This window comes from Helobdella robusta (assembly GCF_000326865.2).
Source record: "Helobdella robusta unplaced genomic scaffold HELROscaffold_9, whole genome shotgun sequence".
Lineage (NCBI taxonomy): Eukaryota > Metazoa > Annelida > Clitellata > Rhynchobdellida > Glossiphoniidae > Helobdella > Helobdella robusta.
Genome location: NW_008705512.1, coordinates 1,434,268 through 1,458,167, shown reverse-complemented (window position 1 = coordinate 1,458,167; position 23,900 = coordinate 1,434,268). Strand labels below are relative to the sequence as shown.

General features: G+C 33.1%; 3 protein-coding genes across 3 annotated transcripts; 1 reads left to right on the top strand and 2 right to left on the bottom strand.

Moving 5' to 3' along the window:
* Window positions 1-537: 537 nt before the first annotated feature.
* On the bottom strand, window positions 538-3,586 carry HELRODRAFT_166064 (hypothetical protein; the record flags this gene model as incomplete). Its single annotated transcript, XM_009033095.1, has 8 exons — window positions 538-602; window positions 902-1,077; window positions 1,224-1,332; window positions 1,560-1,829; window positions 2,178-2,288; window positions 2,434-2,607; window positions 2,914-3,062; window positions 3,408-3,586. 8 exons carry the CDS (start codon window positions 3,584-3,586, stop codon window positions 538-540), a joined length of 1,233 nt encoding a protein of 410 aa, XP_009031343.1.
* A 10,335-nt stretch (window positions 3,587-13,921) lies between these two features.
* On the bottom strand, window positions 13,922-15,816 carry HELRODRAFT_166063 (hypothetical protein; the record flags this gene model as incomplete). The annotated part of the gene is made up of 4 exons (XM_009033094.1): window positions 13,922-14,040; window positions 14,121-14,287; window positions 15,502-15,616; window positions 15,747-15,816. 4 exons carry the CDS (start codon window positions 15,814-15,816, stop codon window positions 13,922-13,924), a joined length of 471 nt encoding a protein of 156 aa, XP_009031342.1.
* Window positions 15,817-17,937: 2,121 nt separating this feature from the next.
* On the top strand, window positions 17,938-21,322 carry HELRODRAFT_166062 (hypothetical protein; the record flags this gene model as incomplete). Its single annotated transcript, XM_009033093.1, has 4 exons — window positions 17,938-18,041; window positions 18,776-18,829; window positions 19,702-19,896; window positions 21,211-21,322. The coding sequence occupies 4 exons, from the start codon at window positions 17,938-17,940 to the stop codon at window positions 21,320-21,322; spliced, it is 465 nt and encodes a 154-aa protein (XP_009031341.1).
* Between the last annotated feature and the right edge of the window lie 2,578 nt (window positions 21,323-23,900).

Sequence of the window (23,900 nt, the reverse complement as noted above, 5' to 3'; positions counted from 1 at the left end):
CGCTGAACTCAATCAAAAATTTATTACAATGGCTAATTTTTTATCTATCACATTTCTTTCAACATTGCACGAAATAGTTGCACACATTTCATTCCAATTATATTAAAAAAAAAAATACACATTACAATGTTTTTTATTAAATTTTATTAGTTCTAAGTTGATTTGATATTTATTCTTTATTGATCTTTCCACTGTTTAGCAGTTTGTTTGTTAATTTAATTGACCGACTGCCTATTTTTTAATTCATTTGACCACCCATCGATCTATCCGGTTGCCATGCATGCATCATGCTAACACCAAACAATGTTTAACCAGACGGCACCTTTATAAATCTTGTGCTAGCTCTCACATTAACTCAACAAATGACATTTACAGGTCAACAACAAATCAACAACCAAAATTACAACAATAAAAACAACAACAAAAAAGCAATAAAATCAACCACAAAATTAAAAAACAACAATCCCAACAACAAAATCATAACATTAACAACGACAACAAATGTTGGAACAAAAGACTAAAAGGGAAGAAGGTAGTTTAATTAGAGAAGAAGGTCAGAGACCAGTTTGAATGAGGTTTAGTAGTAATTTTGGAAGTTTGATCTTTTTGCGTTGAATTATTCACGTCGCGAACACTTTTTAAGTCATTCAGCATGAATTGTGTGAATTGTGTTTGTTTAAAAATAAATGAATAGAGTAACAAATTAAGCAGTGCAGAAGTCATTTAAAACTCAAAAATAATGGGACATCCACTTTAAACATACAGAAATAACGAGAAAATTAACAAATTGGAACTCTATTCACTCGTCACTCACATTTCATTCATTCATCACATACTACTCGTTTATCTATCCATTCATTCATTCATCCATATTTTTATCAATCTATACATCCACACGTACTTGTTTCGCCTGTCCTGACGTCATAAGGAGCGGAAGGAGGTCCCTTGCCCACGTTGTTCTCGGCTGACACTCTGAATTCGTATTGAGCGTAGGGGTGCAGTTTGGTGACTGTACATTCTGTCTGCTTGCATACGTATTCATTCATGTTACGACCTTGAGCCTGTGCGTTCTTTTGTCTAAAAAACGAAAATTTCACATGATTGTACATCGCGATCCATTAAAAACATTATGCCAGCGGGAAAGTATTTATAACAAATCCGTCATTAAAAATGCAAAAAAGTTGCAATTGATAAAACGTGATGCAGAAACATTTGTGGTTGACCTATATACGAGATGGTAGAGGATTGCGTTCGGCACACTGTTCCACATCAGTTTTACCGAGTTGGCCATGATTTCTGAGGCGTGCAGGTTCTCCGGCGGAGGTGGAAGGGCTGAGACAAAAAAATAAATTGTGTGCGATTCATGCTTGTTCGTTGGAAATGATTTGTTTTAAATTGGATAAATAAATTTATACATGTCTACGTGATAGGTTTTTCAATTCTGTGACTGGCTAGCAGAGTGTTTTTAATGAATCATCAGTTTACTTTATAAAAGTTGAAATAAAATTAAGTAGCACTAGATAAATGAATACAAATAAAAGAATAAGCTTGAAAATAACCCTTGATTCGAATTTCCGCAACATGTTCAACATTTCCAAGATCGCTGGAGAGGACGCAAGTGATGTTCTCCGACTTATACACTTTCTCGACCGTCAAGTAGTTGAGATTGTTGTTGTCAACTTTTCCCAAGAGTGTTTGATCTTCATCCCTGATCCATCTGACCGTGGGTGTGGGAGTCCCTGAGCCGGCACACGTCAGGTTCACCGAATCTCCCGGAGACACAAGCACATTTTTTGGCGGGTGGGTAAAGGCTGGCGGAACTCTTCGGGCTGCAGTGGGGAGTTTACCGTCATCAACGTTTCAGTTCGGTTTTATTATTCAAACTAATATTTGCTGAAATGTATATGTAGGTTTAAATTAAATATTCAACTAAAATAATTTTTAAACAGCTAAAAATATTAGAATGACTTTAATTTAATAAATGGTTAAATCAATTTAATGATTCAGACATCTTAATAAGAAATAAAAATAATTTTTGATCCATAATAAAATCGCATTGTAAATTATGAACTATGAACAGCACTATACCGACACAACATACCAAAGGAAAAATTAGGAAACATTTAAAAAAAAGTGAATGATTTTTATACGGTCAGATATTTATGCATGACGCAAACCTTTAACGTATATGATGGCCGGGAAGGAGTTGACAGTTCCATATTTATTCTCGACGCTGCACATGTATTTGCCTTCGTCCGATTCTTGAGACTTCAAAATTTTGAGTGCTCCTTCAGTTGGTTAGAAGGTTTGCATAGAGATATTATAAAAATTATGCATTCTGCGGTGAAATATTGTGACTACCGTTATGAAACTATTTTAGCTTCAAACGTAAGAGAGAGAAGAACGGAAGAAGAAAAGAAAGGAGATGCCCACCTGATCCCTTTTCAATCCTGTACCGACCACTTTCTTCAATGGGAATGTTGTCCTTGTACCAGGAGGTGTGCAGTGGTGGAGCACCAAAGGAGACACACTTCAGTTCGGCATCTTTGTCCTTTTCCACTGATTGGAGATGAGGGTGCTCGCTGATGGTGGGGTAGTCGGTGGTCCCTGCATATAAGTTGCCGTTTTAATTCATGCTTCAGTGCAAAATTGACATTTCGGTTTTGTTTTTTTATGAAGTTAAATTGTTTGAAAAGGTTATTTTTTTGAAACTACAAAATAAAATGTAGAAATACACAAACTATCTCACTATATTTATAAATATTATCCTAGTTTTTTTTCAAATGAACATAATGTAATATTTCTACCATTAAATTTGATCATGTGATGGTTTTTAACCGATCGAATTTTTGAAATATTTTCTGAAATGTGAAACAGCAAAAAATCAACAGCAGTTCCTTATAACGAACGTACACTTTTTATCACTGATGACGCGAAGTCTGGCTTTCCGGCGGGCAGAGGAGTTGTTCTGGGCCATGCATTCGAATTCCACGTCGTTCATCTTCAAGTCAGTCTGCTCGATTCGCAGGACTGATCCTTGCGGGAAGGTTGTTATAGTGTACCTGTGGTTCGTGTCGGTAGGGATGTTTAAGTTCAGTTTTCTATTTAGATGCAAATGAGGTATTCAAATAAACAAAACTACTACAACACACATCGACACGTGCACACCAACACACATACACGTTAACACACGTACACATCAACACACGTACACATACACATCATCACACATACACATCAACACACGTACACATCAACACACGTACACATCAACACACATACACATCAACACACGTACACATCAACACACATACACATCAACACACGCACACGTTAACACACGTACACGTTAGAACACGTAAAACAACTTCACAAATACATGGAACGAAAGTTGAACTTGCACCCACTTGCTGCTGTTGTCCATGAGCTTGTTGTTCTTAAACCAGAGGACGGTGGGAGTGGGAGAGCCGCTAACTTTGCAAACGAACATGGCGGACTTCGTAACCTCAACCGTTTGGTTACGAGGGGCAGTGATGATGGTTGGAGGACCTGGGTGGGTGGAATATGTTTCTTGTGTTATCAGCATGTTCAGTCATTTTTATTTTGGAAAATTTTTTATATTTGTTATGAATGCTTCAAAAAAATTTAATATCCACATTTGTGGAAGTAGTTAAATTGTGCAATATGTACGTGGTATGTGATTTCGTTGAGATGTTCAGCCAATCTAATAACCATTGAAAAAACAATTATTTCATTTAAATGATATTAGTAAGAAGTGTAAATATTATGATTCAATGTTTAATAAAAATTATTAAAATAATTTTCTGTCTAAAAGAATTGTAGCCAAAAATGATTCAAATTAAAATTTCAACTCTTCTTATCAAAATAATTATTTATATTTCTTTTATCCCTTCAATTACAAAAACCAAAATAATGAATTTATCATTTTTAAACGAACTGCACAATTGGAAGCGCTTGCTTCAAGTTGAAAATGGCAACATGCGAAATGAAGAAATTTGCAAGGAACTCAATGCAACTCGATGACAAACAGTAACAAAATGACTACAAATAATAATACGTGCACTGCTCGCAAAGAGATACAATTGTCATTTATATTAATTTGTTGTTACTGCAAGAAAGAAAGCGCCGAACATGATGACGTCGGAGTGACGTAACAAAGAGGCAGTTGACGTTTTATCCTATTTGGCTTTGACGTTTGGTTCTTCTGCTGGTTGTGTTAGATTTGAACGGAGCAGATTTAAAAGGATAATAAACAGAAACAAATTTTTAAACTGACCTAACTAATTAAAAGATCATTCCCAGTAATGCTGGTGCAAATGTTCAACTATTAAAAGGCTTCAAATGCATTGTATCAACTTTTCATTAATACTTCAGTTTCGACAGTTTTTACAGTTCCTTTTAAAAGCGTTTGAAATATTCAAAATACTTCGTAGTATCGCTATGAGGTAACAAATTTTTGAGTTTTACAAGTGGAACATGTTACAGCGATTACATTCTGCTTCTGCAACAACTTCAGCCACTAATGTTGCTATCACTTCAACACCTTCTATTGCTATTACAACATCACTAACTAATACTGCTGCTACAGCATCTTCAGCTACTATTGCGTCCTGTCGTATTATTGCTTCAACCTCTGTTGTTGCTGTTGCTGTTGCAGCAACTACTGCCGCCACACCACTACAACAACTACTATAATAATAACAGTAATAATAATAATAATAATATTATTATTATTATTATTATTAATATGCAGAAAAAAGTTAGAAAAAGTATTTAACCACTACTTCTACTACTGCCGGTACAATTTCAATCAATCGATTCAATCAGTTAGTTTGTAAAGTGCAATTTCTGCAATGTTCAACAGCACTGTTCAGTGACTTTTGTAAACAGATGGATCTTGAGATCCGCTGTGAACTTCGTAAGTGATGGAAAAGTAGTCAGAGAAGGAGGTAGATAGTTCCAGAGAGAAGGGCCAGAAAAAGAAGCAAAAGCAGATTTAGCAAAAGAACCACTATTTTTTTACACAGCATCACGACAATTACTATTTTACTTCTCTACTACTATGCATACAAACAGAAATATCGGCAGTAATAAATGCTAACCAGGCTGACAACAATACCCGATGCTACTAATATCAGCAGAGGAACGTTCATAAATAACAATATGTGAACGCATAAAGACGGATGTTATCTCTGAGGAGGAACATTGTTTATTGTTGAGAGAATGAGAGAGAAAAAGAGAGAGAGAGAGAGAAAGAGAGAGAACAAGAACGCAAGCGGACAAACATATATTATTATATAATAAAAATTCAATTGAAAAAAATAAACTGTTCGTTATAAATTTCATTATGAAATTATTTATTTTGTTTATTTCAGTACAACCTTATCAATAGTTGCTAGAGGAAATTGAAATAATTGATTGAATGATTGTTTAGCTTGATGGATGTTTGATTGATTGGTGGATTGGTAAGTTAGATAATTGATTGATTGATTGATTGATTGATTGATTGATTGATTGATTGATTGATTGATTGATTGATTGATTGATTGATTGATTGATTGATTGATTGATTGATTGATTGATTGATTGATTGATTGATTGATTGATTGATTGATTGATTGATTGATTGATTGATTGATTGATTGATTGATTGATTGATTGATTGATTGATTGATTGATTGATTGATTGATTGATTGATTGATTGATTGATTGATTGATTGATTGATTGATTGATTGATTGATTGATTGATTGATTGATTGATTGATTGATTGATTGATTGATTGATGTAAAACTTTATAACTTTTCATTCAGTGAGTAAAAAAATTCGTTGTACAATTTATGTCTAATAGAGCAAGCAGTTTTGAGGTACGAGTGCTTAAATATCATTTAACTCCAAAATAACATAGTTATGCAGTATTAAATAATTATAATAATAACTTTAAAAGGTAATAGATTATTGAAAAATAACAAAATCCACTAATTACCATCAAACAACGCTATCTTTCATCGTTCAAAATATGAGCTACTTTTTAATATAAATCTAAAATGAACGTTAAAGAATAATATTTGTTTAACTAAAAGTATTAAAAACTATTTGTGAATCAATTTTTCTCCATATACAATACACATACAACAACCTACATGTGTACACACATACATACACATATACGTACATACATACACATACATATACGAACACACACTAACACACATATGCATACATACACAAACACACATTCACACACAACATTAAAATATGAAAGAATGGTTATTTCCAGAAATTTATTCTGAACAGTTGTAACGAACTAAATATAAAACCAAACTAAGCCAACCCATTAACGTTATCTTCAATTTAATGAACAACAACAAAAGTCTTTCAGTGTTGCTACATAAATATCTTCAAAAAATTGTACTTCATAAAACTTTTCTAACAATATTTGCTCTGGTATTCAAAGGTCATTCACGTTCAAATTATTTAGTGGGACACGTTCAAACACGCGGTATTTCATTAGCAAGCAGAAACATTTCACACAACATTTTTTAGATGCAGCCGATATGATTTCATCGATGGTATTAATACAATATCCATGTTGCGTCGTATCTATTACCACAATTTGTTTGAAAGTTTCTATTATTTAGCCAAAAAATCAAAACTGTTTAAAAATAATTTGTTTATTTTTTGTACAATTAATTAGTTAATTATATAATTAATTATCCAAATAATTACATGTACACACTAGATTGCTTCCAAGTGAATATCCAATCAAGGCAGTTGATTTTGGTTATTGCTGAAGAAGTCTGAGAGCCACCAAAATAGCAAGAAAATGTTTGAAAGCAACATTGTTTAGGTTGTTGAAATTAAAAACAAAGCAAAAACAACTAAACGATAGTTGAGAAATTTTTAAACTACTATTTTCGAAAGAAAAAAATAGTAAAAATATGTATGGGCAGATCAGGCCGTGCAAAGGTAATGATATTTGAAAGTAGCGCGTTCTTAAAAATTAACTTCCCATTTGCTAATTATCTTAAGTTCAACAAATTCGTTTAATTGCACACATGGAAACAATATTTTTGCGTAACTTCTTATGATTTTAGCTAATTGCCATAAAAATTCATAAATTAGTTTTCCAAAGTTCACTTTTCATCACATACCAGCAAAGTTTCACACGAAAGCCTTACATTAAAACGTTTAGGTACTCAGTTTTGCACATGTGAGCGAGTTAATTAGGCTATTTACAAATTTTCAGTTAATGTAATTTACTTTATTTTAATCGCATCAATTTACAGTAAAAAAAACTTCAAACGAATTAAAATGTACATGGACGGTTTAAAATGAAAAGACAATAACCTAGGTAAAACCGGAGATTCGTCATCGTTGTTTGGCTGGTTGTTTGTAAATTTTTGGAAACTGACAACAATCGCAACTAAAATTTTTGACCGTTTTATTAAAAAACGGTGATATGAAATGATATAAAATTTTGGCTTAGTGTGAGGTAACTTGCATCTAGGAAGTTAGGTCGGATCTCCGGTTTCACTCAACTCATCACAAACAATGGCACAACGGCAGTAGACAAAACAACGCCACAGAACTAACTTGAAATATGATGAATTATTGTAAATAAACTAATTTTAAACGACAAATTTTCAAAACACATGACACCAAAGTAGTTGTCTACCGTTGAACATCCACACACCGAACAGACTTTCAGGGGGAAAAATAGACAAACAATGATAAAAATGATATAAATTGGAAGTACGAATGATGATAAAAATTATATAAAATGAAAATACGAATGATGATAAAAATGATAAAAATTGGAAGTACGAACACGTATTAATGAAGGTATGGAGAAGTAATAAAAGCGCATTAATAACGATAACTGTATGAAGAGGTTTTTAAAATAAATTACCTAAATACTAAACTACACATCCATAAAGTGTTTTCAAGACCAACACGTAAAAAATTCTGTACATATTCAGCAATGATCAATTATTAATATTTGTTTAATATTTTGTTTAACATTTATTTAAATAATTATTTTTCATTTCAACGATATTCACTCATCTGTATTTCAAGGTGAACTAGAAGAACATTTGAAACGCAGAAATAAAAATAGAAACACTGACATCGAGTAAAACGAAGGAAACAACAATCAAGTTGACGTCGGGTGAATGGGAAATATGATGGAGTGGATGATGACGTGATGGATGGATGGATGGATGGATGGATGGATGGATGGATGGATGGATGGATGGACGGATGGATGGATGGATGGATGTTGACTTGTTGTATTGTGTTGCTGTTGTACTCACTAGATCTAACGTCGTGGTGAATGTATCTGAATTTTGCTTCTTGCTCGTTTCCTGAAAAGTTTTTCATTTCTTTATTTATTTGTCGTGTGGTGTGTTTTTGGTGTGTGGCTGTGTTGTTTTTCGGGTGCGTGGGCGTGCGTGCGTGTGCGTGCGTGTGTGTGCGTGGATCCTGTTATGTTTGAGCGGTTTGTAAGGTTATCATTGTTAATATTGTCTGTGTTTACCTTATTCGGTATTATTTACTTTCGGGTTTGTAAATTTTACCGCTGTTTTGTTTTTCACTTGGGCGATTTATTTTTTATTTTATAGTTTTTTTTTGAAATGTCAGGTTTTGTTCGTGCATGTGCTCTCATGTTGTTCAACTTAATTACAATTGTATGTTCATGCAATTGTTTATGTGCCAGCCAGTGTTTGCAGTCACGTGAGTGTGTGTTTGTTTCTGTGTGTGTGCGTGTCTGTGTGTAGTTAATCTTGCAAATGTGTCATGTGTTTCAAAATTAATTCTAACGTAAGAAGAAAGCAAATTGAATTAATTAAAAAAAAAGAAAAATACATAAAAAGAGTAAAAATGAAGAGGAAAAACTAATAACAACTGATTAAATAACTGTTTGAACTGCTCCAAAATTTTCCAATTGCGTTTGATTATTGTCATTGTTTATTGAAAGCAACCGTACACAACAAACTACACGCATAACTTACGCCAGTTCTTACGCACGCATACGAATGCTGCACAGGAAATAACACATGGTTTTGTAATCCATTCCATCTCATGAGACCCAAAAACAAATGAGCTAGTTGACGTATAACTCCGTAACACGCCACTCTGTAGTGCACACGCATCTCAAATACACAAAATCATATACCCATGTTTGGGAATATAGGTGCGTGCGTGCGTGTGAACTTGCGGGCGTGTTGCGTGTTTAAAAGTTTATTCTACAAGAATGTCCAAAAAAAGATACAGTTGAAGCAATTTCTTTTCAAGGACTTTGTACTTTTTTCAGTTTAAATGCTAACAAAGTGTTTGGAGATTTCTCATTTAGTCGGACAAAGGTGGCGAGTCTGATCGGAGGTGATAAGTTGAGTTGTTGATTGACACCACAATCAGTCTTCCACAATGCCACATTCTCTCTCCAGCTGATTGGAAAACCTCGGCTTATAAAGAGTTATTGTTTTGGTAAACGATTCCTGTATATGTAAATACTTAGTTTGATAACATTGTTGTTCTTCATTAAATTTTATTAATGAAGATTTTCAATGTGAAAGGAAAAAGTTTTTTTTATTCATTAATTCAGAAATAGCTTTCAAATTTTTATAAACTTTTGAAATTTTCTTTCAATGTTTATTTTGCATCTGATTGTTTCCTATAGATGCATGTCCAAGCTTCAAAGATGTTATCTATCTTGAGAAGCGTTGCTAATGGAGCATGGATGCTCACATCAAACGTACCCTATCATCATCAACATCATCAACCAATTCATATTCGACAGAACTAACAAAAATAATCTAATGCTTCATTAGCCTCAAACATAAGTCTTTGTAAAATTTTAAAATTAAAGCCTTAGAAAATAACAGATACCTAAAATCATTAATTGTTGTAATAATAAAATTTAACAAGAGGCCACTCATTGGCAGATGCTGTTGATTTTTCTATAAAATTCCTGACTGATGAGTATGAGTAGTAACCATTCAGTCAGTTAGCATTCCAGTTGTAATTAACTAAATGGAAAAATTTAATAAGCACCATGAATGAATAAAGCGTGGCTGGCTGGGGGGCTTTTGTTGAGTACTGCAATGTTAAAATTTTTACAATTTGTTTCACTGGTTATTATTAGAATACAATAACTTCTCCGAACGCTGAAAATTGATATTGTTATTGATGATGGTGCAAAATAAATCTTCATTATTATTTTGTGTTTTTTTTTATAATTTTTATGTTAATATAATCGTTAGTTCGTAACTATAAAGTTAGCATGAAGGAAAGTGATATTTAAATTAATTAACAATCACTCGTTCGTGACTGGACGCTTGAATTTAAAACTATGCAAATCTCAAAAAACCAATTCAAAATTCATAAGAATGAATGTTGGCACGTTTCAGTAAGAATAACTGACTTGCATTTTACACATATCTAACCAACAGAAGTATTTAGAAAAAAACGACAACTCACATGTGTGAAGCATGAGTAACACTGCGAATGAATGTCAAAACCAACTCGGCTTAATATAAAATCTCGGGAAATCAAAAAAAAAGAAATTAACAGTTATTCAGCTTCTATTGTTAGGTTTATTGTCAACTGCGAGTTTATATCAGCTTATAAATTACGCTGTAAACGTTGATGCAGTGCTGTTAAAGTCTGCGAGCATTCAAATTCTTTTAATCAAGTTATTTCTGTGTTTGTTGTTTCTACTGAACTTTGCGACCAAACATTACACTTTAAAACCCATTAAATTATTTCAATGGTTTATAATGGTGATCTTAAAAAAGCAGTATTAGGAGCATTCAAATTCTTTTAATCAAGTTATTTCTGTGTTTGTTGTTTCTACTGAACTTTGCGACCAAACATTACACTTTAAAACCCATTAAATTATTTCAATGGTTTATAATGGTGATCTTAAAAAAGCAGTATTAGGTTTTAATATAAATTTTGCTTAAAATGAGTGAATGTTCGGTTGTTTATTCAGAAGCAAATGTTGTTGTTTCGTGTTGTTGTTGTCTGTTGTTGTTTGCTGTTGTTTGCCTTTGTTGTTGTTTGCTGTTTTTGTAATTTGCTGTTGTTGTTTGCCGTTGTTGTTGTTGTTATTTGCTGTTGTTGTTTTTTGCCATTGTTGTTGTTGTTATTTGCTGTTGTTGTTATTTGTTGTTGTTGTTGTTTGTTGTTGTTGTTGTTTGTTGTTGTTTGCTGTTGTTGTGGTTTGCTGTTGTTGTTGTTTGCTGTTGTTGTTGTTGTTTGCTGTTTTTGTAATTTGCTGTTGTTGTTGTTTGCCGTTGTTGTTGTTGTTATTTGCTGTTGTTGCTGTTTGTTGTTGTTGTTATTTGCTGTTGTTGTTATTTGCTGTTGTTGTTGTTGTTTGCTGTTGTTGTTGTTGTTTGTTGTTGTTGTTGTTGTTCTTGCATAACTGGTAGATAGCTGAGAACAGACAGATGCCAATGCAATCGTACGTCAGCTGTTACCAAGAGATTTTTTCTTCTTTCCTAATTAATGTTCCTAACATCATCATCATCACTATTGTTGTTGTTCTTCTTCTTCATCAAAACCCCGTCAACATCACAAAAAATGTTTGGACCAGAAACAAGACTAACAACATTCTTAATGCAGTTGCTTTTGTTGTTCGTGTTGCTTTGTTGTTGTTTTTTTTGATGCAACAATGTTTACAATATTTTGAGTTATTAAAATTTATAAACCTAAATGTTTTAAAAAGCAACGCTCGTGTTTCAAGCAAGCAAATAAGGAGTCGTTTTAATATTTTACCCAATTTTATATGTATGTTGATCCGCAGACTGATAATTATAAGCAAATTTGTCGTTTAATAAATTTTTTTGGTGTTGCAAAGTTCATCAGTTAATAAAACAATGTTTCAAAACGCCATGAAAAAACGACCACATGAAGTCATTCAATAAAATATGACAGAAGAAAACGAACCAAACTTTTATTATGAAAAAAATTTTTTTCCTGGTATGAGCTGAACCATAAGTTTCAATTTGTTGCATTATGAAAAAAACACAATTTAAAATTTAAATACGCTACTATACCCACAAAATTGTGGCAAAACTTTTGCCCATCCATAACGGTTATGCTTAGCTGAATCATATTTTTCGTGCATTGACTTACATTTAAAATCCTAACATAAACACGGCTGACACTGAAAACTAATAAAATTCTTTTGAAAATCTACAAAAGATCTGGGCCATAACAGTGAGATAATATTTCGTAGGGTTTTCAAACATACAAGCTTCAATTTGATATATGGAGATGCATAAAAGACAGAAAATGTGTCGACCATGGATGTCTTCAACTATCAGCTGACATCAAGCGAGATATCATTGATGTGTATGTACGTACATGCATGTACAGTACACGTGTGTATAATATAAACAATGCGATGTGTGGTTTTGTGTTTGTTTGCATTCAAACAGATCTACTTAATGCATATATGGCGCCATATTTTCGGCGCCAAACGAACTCATGAGAAGGATTTTATGATTCAGATTTTTTTTTCCTGAGCGAGGTATCAGTTTTGATGTTTGTACATGCGATGCTAAAGGTAGTGAAAAAGCTGTGGTGACCATCGACACCAAATTTTATATTACACAGGTGTTCCAAAAGCAGTTGATGCGCTGGACAACAGCTGGTTGACATGTTACAAATGCAGCCAATGCAAAAATTAATTTTCAAAATGCATTCTGAATGGGTGGTTGACCGATTGGCTAAAAGGAAATTTTATATACAATTTTCTCACCATTGGTGTTCCAACTAAGAAGAAGTACTTACACATTCATTTTTCGGATTGCAATTCACACTTCAATCAAGCGGTCATAGCATGGCAATTCAACAACAACAACAAAATATTGTAAAAAGATGATGAAATAGAAATTGGTGATGTGGATTATGATGATAGTGATGTAGATTATGATGATGGTGATGATGAGAATGATGAAGGTGATGAGTGATTATGGTGATGGCGATGATAAGGATGATGAAGGGGATAATGTGGACAAAGCATTAAAATTACTCTCTAGTTAATTTTCCCATCCTATGCAATGATAAAACATTAGTAAGTTAAAACAGTGCTACACAAATATGATTCTGCTTTGCGGTGTTTGAAAACGCAGTTGAAAACAGTAAAGAAGTGGTTAATTGATAGTATTCCCTATAAAACAAGCACAAAAGTTGAGATGCGGTTAATCATTTTTTATTTATTCCCAATTTTCTTCAACCTTTTCATAAAACAGTAGATTCGAAAGTAAATAACTTGAAATATAATAAAAAACAATTGGAATAAACTGAAACAGCATTTTTGTCCTTTAAAAAATAAAATAAAATGAAACAAAATATTTAAATTAGAAACCGTAAAACAAAAGAATTGTTGATGGTGTTGTTGGTCTTGGTGATTATGTTTGGTAGTGTTGTTGGTGGTGTTGTTGGTGGTGTTGTTGGTGGTGTTGTTGGTGGTGTTGTTGGTGGTGTTTTTGATGGCGTTGTGTTGCTTGCTGAACATAAAAACTTTTTTCTGGCTTTGTTTGTGTAGTCATATATCGGTTTGCTGAGTAATTGATTATGTGACAGTTTGTGTGTCTGGTTGTTTCAACTGAATACGAGGTGAGTTGTTTAATGGCCTGCGTGTTCGCTTGTTTATTCTGCCGTATGTTGTGCCACGTGATGATTAAACCGTAGCAACCTCATACTTACATCAGCTTTTATTACGGTTATATGACCGGGACAAGCAAGAATGCGGCCTTACGACGTGCTGGCGCAGTGCATCTTCTCGTTTATTAATGTCTTGTGTCTCGCATTTCTTATGCATATCACTCATGCATATGGGGTGAATTACATGAATTGTGCATGCCTACCTGCTTGCATTGCGAGTTCAACAATTTGTAGTTGAAATTTGGTGAATTGTTTGGTTCGTTCTGATTTTTTTAATTACTATTTTGTACTTCAGACGCGCGGTGTAATGAATTTTCACTGTTTTGTCACATGTGGCGTCTGTGTGGAGGTGAATGTTCTATTGGAGTGTTATTAATGATGTTTAATGACAATTGAAAAAAAAATGAAATGCGACTAACTTGATTTGGTGTTGTCCAGATGGAGCTGGAAATTGGCAGTGATGTGAGCCAGGATGTGTAGGAAGGTGAGCAGTAGGTAGTAACGACCATACATCATCATTGTGTGTTGGTTGGTGTGTGCTGGTGTGTACTGGTGTGTTGTTGGTGTGTTGTTGGTGTTAGTTGATCTGTGTCAATGTGTCTGGATGTGTGTGTGTGTGTGTAATTTATTGGAAAGTTTTGTAACAATTTATTCGTGGATTGTATCTGCTTATTTTGTGTATATATGCTTAATGCCTTAATTCGATAAATTTAAAAATTTTTCATTACATGCTTTTTCATCAAAGATATTTCATGTAATTTTTACAAAGATATATGGTTTAATATGATAGTTTCATGTATTTTTCTATAAAAAAAAATGATTTCTTTGTTGCGTAGGGTAATAAAATTTATTATGCCATGGTGATGTTAATTGATTTGTGTCAGCGGCAAAATTGGAGCTTGGTTGCGTGTGTATGCTGCTGATGTTTGGTTGGTTGGTTGGTTGGTTGGTTGGTTGGCTAGTTGGGTTGGTTGTTTGGTTGAGTTCTTGGTATATATCTTTCTTAAAATTATTTTTTAATTTTGCGTCAGCGTTATTTGATTATGTAACTTTAATTTAATTTCACTTTCATAAAAAGTTAATCATCTTGTATCGGGTTCATTATGATTGATGAATTACATCTTGTACAGTTACTGCTATTGTTGTCGTTGTTGCTGTCAACGTTAATGTAAGTGCTGTAGCGATTGCATGCTATTGATGTCTTTGTTGATGGGTTTAATTATGTTCTTATATTTCATGTACGTAACATGTTTTAACTTGGTGATATTGTGTTTGTTGATGATATTATTTGTAACTATGTCGATGTCCTATGCTGATGTTAATGTTGTTTATGTGTGTTGTTGTGTCTATGTGGATGCATGTGGTTGGATGATGCGGTTGTTGCAGATGTGTTTTGTTAGATGTTGTTTGCTGAAGGGATTTTGTATTCCAAATTTTCAACAGCTGCAAATGAAATTAATTTGTAAATTAATACAAAAACCTACTCACCTGTGATCAGCAAAATTTTCAGAAACAAAATTTAAAAATTAATTACAAATTTATTCCAAAATGAATAAAAAATTAATGAATTGAAATAAAATTTAAAATATAAGCATCTTTTATAGAAAATTCAAAATCATTATATCCAGTTCACGTCATATTTAATTTCAGCAAATTCATATAACAAACGTAGAACGCCTGCATATGACGATCGCCCCACACACACGCATGCAAGCAGGCACAATGGTATTGAATGCTTATCAATGCTATATACTGCAGAGGCAGGAATTTATAACTTAACGTTTAGTCATTTAGACTTACTTGTCAATGTAAACAAACACAACGTGTACAACCATACCACGTGTACAACCGTACAACTTGTACAACCTTGCAATGTGTAGTGTGTGTACACCAGATGAGTATGCAACGTTTCGCCCTGCTGTACAAAATTTTTTCACACAAAAAGTTAAAACGCCTTTTTTGTTATTACAGAAGTCAAATGTGTATTTGCTTATTTATTTGAGTACACGAATAGTTTCTATAACGCTAATAACATTATTAGAAACCGGTCAATAGGACCACTCGGAACGTAGTCAAATTGATCCGATTAGGCAGCTGGTTAACCGAACTTGACATTTGAAAGGAAAAATTAAATACAGTGCTGGTTATTGTTGGCCAGACGATCTGGTTGAACGTTTGTTTGGAGAAATACTTTATTAACTGATTTCAATTTTCTAAAAATATTTCTAAGCAAAAAGTTATAACACAGTAGTACCAAAAATGTATGTTCAAATTTTTGCTAAATCAAAGAATGTGTCAGTTTTCAATGTCTTCAACATCTGATTTACGATAGAGATTTTTCATTCAAAATAATAATTTGTTCTTATTTCTTCAATCAGATTAATTTTCCACAATTAAATGTCAACACCGCTTAACATTTTTCCATTTGGAGTTGAAGTTCATTCAACCAATAAAATTAAAATAACATAAAATAACCTATCATAGGTGAGCTTTTATATCAAATTGCGCTATATTATTTATTATCCTAATTATTGTTATCTTTGCTATATTTGTAATCTTTGAATTGCAAACCATAGAGGATTGTAAAGAGATATCGAATCTATGTTAAAAATCTACTTTAGTGGCCATATAAATGATTTGAAGAGAGCAAAGGTTTCCAACGTAGGTTTGATGCAAAGTTGTTATGGTGATTCATGTAGTTACTTGGATTAGTTTAGTTATTCTATTACTGTTGGCATTGAAATAAATGTTCATCAAAGTTTGCCTTTGAAGCAGTTGTGTTCATCTATGGAAAATCTTGAACCTAAGGAATAACGAACACTTGACGATCGTGGGAAGCTACAACACTGGTGCTGGAAATATAGAGATCGTTGAAGTTATAACATCGGTGTTAGTAGTAACGAGCGTTAAAGGATTACAACAATGTGATTTACTGCATGTACTGTATAGTGTATAGAATGAGAAACTGTTATAACAGATCCTATTAAGTCATTTGAATGTAGAGTTTAAGGACGTATGTCATTTGAAACAAGTAAATTTTTATGTTGTAGCTTGCATCATCCAAACTACGCCCATTATATTTTTACGCAACTAATTGCAGCTTAATTATTTAAACTTAATTTTTTATTAACACATGTTGGTGGGACTTAGAACACATTGAAATAAAAAATGGCAATGCAACAAACCTATTCACATTTGAATGGGCATTCGAACAAAAAAATAAATAAACAGATATACAAACAGACATATAAACAAAACAAACTAACTAACATGCAAACAAATGAACAAATGAACGAATAAACAAATAAACAAATGTACAAATAATTGAACAAATGTACAAACAAACAAGCAAACAGACGAATAAACAATTCTGAACAACTTTAAAAACTAAAAGAGAAGATTAATCATTTTATTCTACGAAACGCGCCTTCTTTCAACCTAACTAATCAAACTTTTAATTTGACAACGTTTTTATAATGGGTTGGTTTGTTACTTTAGAATTTGAACAAAAACTCAGTTCAATTTGTGTCCCTTAACACGTTTCAACGGTGAAAGTACTAAAAAATAAATTTAACCCCATCTGCTCTCTTTAAATCTGAACCAGCTAATAAACGACATCTGTCTTCATGCTGCTACCCTGTCATTTCATACTTTTTCAGTTTGTAGCACGAACACAGAAAAAAAACACAACATCAAAATAAAACGCCAACACAACAACCCTAGATACAACATTCTTCAACGCCGCAACACAACAATACAACAACCCAACACTAACGCTACAACCCAACAACACAACGAATAACACAACGTATTACATGAACACGAGCTTTAACAAAAAAATCAAATTTATGTCCTTGTACAAGTTTTATGAATTATTAAATATCCATAATCTCCTTTTTTGTTTTTTTTTTGTTCTCTTCGCTTTTTTGTCTGCAATCACACACACAAACACACACGCGCACACACACAAACATATAAATGCGCACGCGCTTGTACAACAACATAGCACACCGAAGAACACAATTTTGCAGGATAACATAAACTCCGACGCGTGAATACGGCAGACAAACAAAGCAATGCAGACCGACATGAAGAATAAATCAAGTGCACAAGCTTGAACATACATTTTGTGGAGAACAAATTAATAAATGTTGAAATTGAATACAAATGCACCAAAACATGGTTGAATAACCTCATTCGCACGTCTCAAAATACAATTTTTAAATGTTCAAGAAAATGTTCATGCAGAACATGGCATGGCAAACCACGCTAGCATGTGTAGGAAGTTACAAACAATCGCACAAAAGCATTCCCTACCATATTTCAACATGCGTGTTGAAGTTCACTGTTTTTTATGATAGATTTTTTCCTACCTCATTCCTTGTAAATTCAATTTTGCTATGAAATTAGACTTCATGTTTTTGAGAATTCGACGTTTTTAGTAATTTGTTTGATGCAAATTAAGTTATTTCAGTTTATTTTGTTCTAATTTTGGAAGAAAAATTGAAATTGCTCAAACATTTTTTTAGATATTTGAATTTTTAACATTGATGAAATGTAAGAATCCACTGAATATATTTAACTACAAAACGAATTTCAGGATAATTTTTGCCAACATATGACCTAGAACAACATAGTTAAGCATAATTCCAGATTGATCGATTCTTATTGATCACTGTTCAGTTTACGTGCATCGTAATGAAAGACACACACACACACACACACACACACACACACACACACACACACACACACACACACACACACATATATATATATATATATATATATATATATATATTCATTCACGTGTGTGTGTTTGCGCGTGTGTGTGTGAGTGTGTGTGTGAATGTGTGTGTAACTGTAACTTATTTAACTTGCTTCGATGTACCTGGGGATGATCCGGCTCTGACGACCATGACATTAAGAATAAAAATAATGTTAATTACAAAAAATAATAATGTTATAAGCTAATCGGTCATAATAACTATAAGAACATAGGCAAGTTACAACAACAAAAACAAGACATTAAGATTAACAACAACAACAACATCATAAACAACAACAACAACAGCAGCAGCAACAACAAAGACAACACAGCAAAGTATTCAGATTCAGACGTCGATGCGTTGGTGTTTTTATTGCAATAATGAATTGATCCCTAACAATTTTAATGCAATTACATGCACTGATATCATGACGTGTCATGCATATTGATGCATTGATGCATTAATGTGACGTGACGAAATCTTTGATGCGTTTTAAATTTTTAATAATATGAGATTATCTGATTTGCAGTTAGAGATTTAATTATATCTGAAGAAGATGTGAGAATTATTGCGACAAAATTTTTTTAGCTCTTAATTTATAAAATTAAACTGTTTGTGAATCTTTGTTGTCATTCTTTTATGATACTGCTTCATTATTTTACATCAACAAATTCATTACACATCTGTCACATATTATACTTCTGAAATATTGTTTCCAGCTCTTCGTCTTTTTGAATGGCGAATTTCTTAGTAGAGTTGTACGTGTAGTAATGGTAGTAGAAGTGCGAGTACGTTCATATCTGAGCAACTAAATAATTAATTCCTCACTTCGTCTCGTTTTTAAAAAGATTTTGAAATTATTTAAAGAAGTTTTTAATGTGCATCATGTGTGAGTGAGTTGCTCGTGTTCCTACATTACTAGATGTTGTATGCATGAGTGTATGCACGTATGTGTGCCGTCGCAAATCTAGGAGTTAGTGCCCCTCCGTTGTCACTTAAAGTCATTGTTTTAACGAAAAAAGTGCTGCTTTTTTGTAAAAAATTGATGTAACAAGCGAAACCACAAATGTTGGCCACCCGTCAAAATATTGGCCTTTCTTTGAAACATATTAAATAAATAAATATAAATAAATAATGGGCTTAAACGTAAGTTATATATGCCAATATCAAAATAGCACTAAAAGACAACAAAAAGCAATCAAACAACAATGTCAATTTTATGATCATCGAGAAAATCTTTGTTGGCGAAATACAAGTCAAAATTCCTCTTGAAGTTGGAAACAGTATCTGATTCAACAACGCATGTCGGTAAATTTTTCCAAATAGAGATCACTCTGGTAGAAAACGAATACTGTATGGAACTTTTGAACATGTATTCTATTGCGATGCCCACTGGTACGTGGATCCGCATCAAAACACAAAGCTGGTGAGGAATCTCTATCTACCATACCCTTCGAAATGTTAAAAATCATTAATATGTCTCCATTTGAAATATTTTCAGAAATTCCGCCCCCCGGTCAAAGTTTATAAATTTGTTACAATTTTGGCCCGCCCGCTTAAGTTGTATGTATGTATGTATGTGCGTATGTATGTATGTATGTATGTATGTATGTATGTATGTATGTATGTATGTATGTATGTATGTATTTATGTATGTATGTATGTATGTATGTATGTATGTATGTATGCATGCATGCGTACATACATACATATATTTGTATGTATGTTTGTATGCGTCGGTACATGTGCATATATTTATATGTTCATATACAATATCCACATGCATGTATGTATGTATGTGATGTGCACACTGGCATGTACGCAAATATGTTGTATGTCCGTGCGAGTATGCAGACAAACGCATGTTTGTTTTGCGTGTACAACCGTCTCATCATCACTGCAGGCTTGTATGCTGGAGCCGTCTACGCTCCAAGATATGATGTCATTGGTGATGACGATGATGAGGCAGAGGATGGCGTTGATGATGATGAGGATGATGATGATGACAGTGAGGATCATGATGGAGATGAAAGCATTAACGTTGCAGATGATGATATGATGGTGATGATGATGGTAATGATTACGATCTGTGTGAAAGTAATTGTAAAGAACAAAATAGAACAAGCGAAACATTAAAAATGTGCAAATAATTGAATTTTCTACTGAATTATGCAGCAAAAATTACATTTTTGTTAATGCGGACATTGCAGTAGTAGTAGTAGTAGTAGTAGTAGTAGTAGTAGTAGTAGTAGTAGTAGTGGTAGTAGCAGCAGTAGCAGTAGTAGTAGTAGTGGTAGTAGTAATATAGAAGTAGTTGTAGTAGCAGTAGTATTAGTATTATTAGTAGTAGTAGTAGTATAGAAGTAGTTGTATTATTATTATTTTTATTATTATTATTAGTAGTAGTATAGAAGTAGTTGTAGTAGCAACATTATTATTATTAGTAGTAGTTGTTGTTGTTGTTGTTGTAGCAGTAGTAGTAGTAGTAGATGTATCAGTTGCAATTGTTGCAACAGTAGTAATATCAGTAATGGACGTTGTTCTGGTGGTGGTTGTGGTTGCTGTTAAACTTGTATTAAAATTTTTGAAGTTACAAATATGTTTTTAAGTATTAAATGTTGTCTTAAAAGTTGTTGTGATTATTATTTTTGTTGTTTGTTGTTGTTGTATGCTACTCGGAGGAAATAATTTTCGATCAGTTATAATAATTACTTCAGTAATAAATTGTGACTATTCTGAGGCTTTACACTGATGAATATGATGAGTACGATGAATATGATGAGTACGATGAATATGATGAGTACGATGAATATGATGAGTACGATGAATATGACGAACATGAAAAATGTTAATCGCAGTTTCATTTTAATGAAATAAAATAATTGAACCTGCTACAAGTATGTGATACAGAATGATGAAGATCTACATGGTGTTAACATGATGATGAGAATGAACTGGACTCAGTGGCATCACTAGGGTTGGTGTCACCCGGTGCGGTAACTCATGGTGTCACCCCTCTCATGACACCCCATAGACATACAGCATTCTTAGCAAAATTTATAAACACGAACAAGTTAAATGTGCTCGGCCGCGGCGCTTAATAATTCGGACGTCGAATTTGAATGGTATGAATGTCGAATACAAAAATGATTTGAACGAAAAAAATTTTATTCATAATACATTTCTGGGCGCTGGGCGGGTTAGGCTGAATTAATGATAAGAATAATTTCATGGAGGGACATAAAAACATATACAGTGATATTTTGGTGTCACCCCCTGTGAGGGTGTCACCCGGTGCGGTCCGCACCCCCCGCACCCCCTAGTGACGCCACTGACTGGACTCACTGATAATATGTTGTTGATTATGATGATACTGCTGCTGATGATGATGGTGATGAAGAAGAAGATGAGGTGGAGGAAGAGTATGAGGAAGAGAAAGAAGATGATGATGATACGAAAATATTTCTTTAAACAAACTCAGGACTACAGTAGCAAATGTATCAACAGCTTAATGCTTTCATTTTGAATGCATGTCCCACTTATGCCCTATCAAACTTGGAAATAGTGCTGCACTTCACAGACGTGAGAACGCATACATTCCACATACAAATGCGCCTTGGTGTACAGTGAATTGTTCATGCGTGTACTCAAACACGTACACATAAATCAACCCATGTTCTCTGTTCAATAAATAATTTAGCGAGAACCTGAAATCGGTGTGCTTCTTCTGTTCCGTGTTAAATCATTTCATTCTCACGTTTTTTGTCGTCTATGTGCCTGATTGTGAAAATACGTTGGTAATGTGTTTCTAAAGATAGTGAGTGAAGTTTCAACTAATTTTTAACCAATATGAAACTAGAATTTATAAATAATTCGTTATTTTAACTCATTTAAATATAAATTTTGGTATTTATGAATCATGTTAGAATAAACTTCAATTTTTTTTTTAATTAATACTGCTTCGATCAATGCTTTAAATTAATTTCTAAACATAAATTTAATCAATCTTTTCTAGAAAAAAAAATTCTACAAAATGTTGAACTTGAGATAATTAGTTTTTACACAACAACATTCTTTCAGAATAACAAAATTCAAATTAAAAAGCCATGCTATATGGCTTCTTGAATGGCACTGACAACCTCTACAACGGACAGACACCATACACAAAGCCATAAAATCATCATCCAACCACCAACTAAAATATTAAAGTCATCGCCGGAAAAAGCTCACACGGGACATGGGAAGAAGCAGTTGGAATAAATAATATATTAACATTGCATATGCTACGATACGTGCGCTCCAGTTTTTTTTCAAAATATGGCATATTCCGGTGAAAATTGGTATACAAGTTTTATTAATTCTGATTGTAAAATTATATTGAATTGTAAAAGTTGCGTTTTTTATGAGCTTCTGATGACGACGACGATGACGATGATGACAAAGTTGATGGTGATTAGAATGATGAAGAGAAAATATTTTGAAGGAAATAAAAAGGATGAGAGAGGAACAATAATGACATCAAAAAAAGATGATGACGATGATGATAAAAGGGATGATAACGAAGAATATGAAAATGATGTTGAATGTTGAGAACGAAACTTGTCCTAAAGAATTTTTAATGGGTTTCTTTGAATGAAAGAAAATTGATATCGGTGCTGATAATGACGACAGTGACGAAGAAAAATGGTGATAGCGACAACAACGAGGACGATGATGATGACGATGATGACATATTATCAACTTTGTTATCAACTTCATCATCATCGTCGTCGTCATCATCATAATCACCGTAGCATCATCATCAATATAATTAACACTGTCAACATTATTAGTATTACCAGCAACACCATCATCATCATCATCACCATCAGCAGCAGCAGAAACATTATCAGCATGACGACGTTTATCATTATTGTCGTCATCATGAGAAACATGACGTCATAATCACCTGCCTTCAAAGAGCTTTTAACTGAAACACTTTTAGCAAAATTTCAAAAAAATATTCAATTTTGTTTGATGGAGGTCATTATAAGTAATGGATGGCGGTGACGATGACAATTGTGAGGATGATGAGGAGGAGGAGCAGGAGGAGGATGGTGATGATGATGATTGTGACGACGATGATGATAATAATAATTATAATAAAATAAAACATAAATATGAATATATATATATATATATATATATATATATATATATATATATATATATATATATTTATATTTATATAATTTAGTTTCTCAACAATATCTGAACTCCGTACAACCCCTAATTATAACCTGCAATCTTCAAAAGAATTCATAAGTTTAATAAACACAAACCATCCATGCAAGCATATTGCTTCCCTCAGTGTAGAATCACTGTTCAACAATGTTTCCATCATAGATACCATCGACATCATAATCAACACCGTTCACAACTCCATTCAAA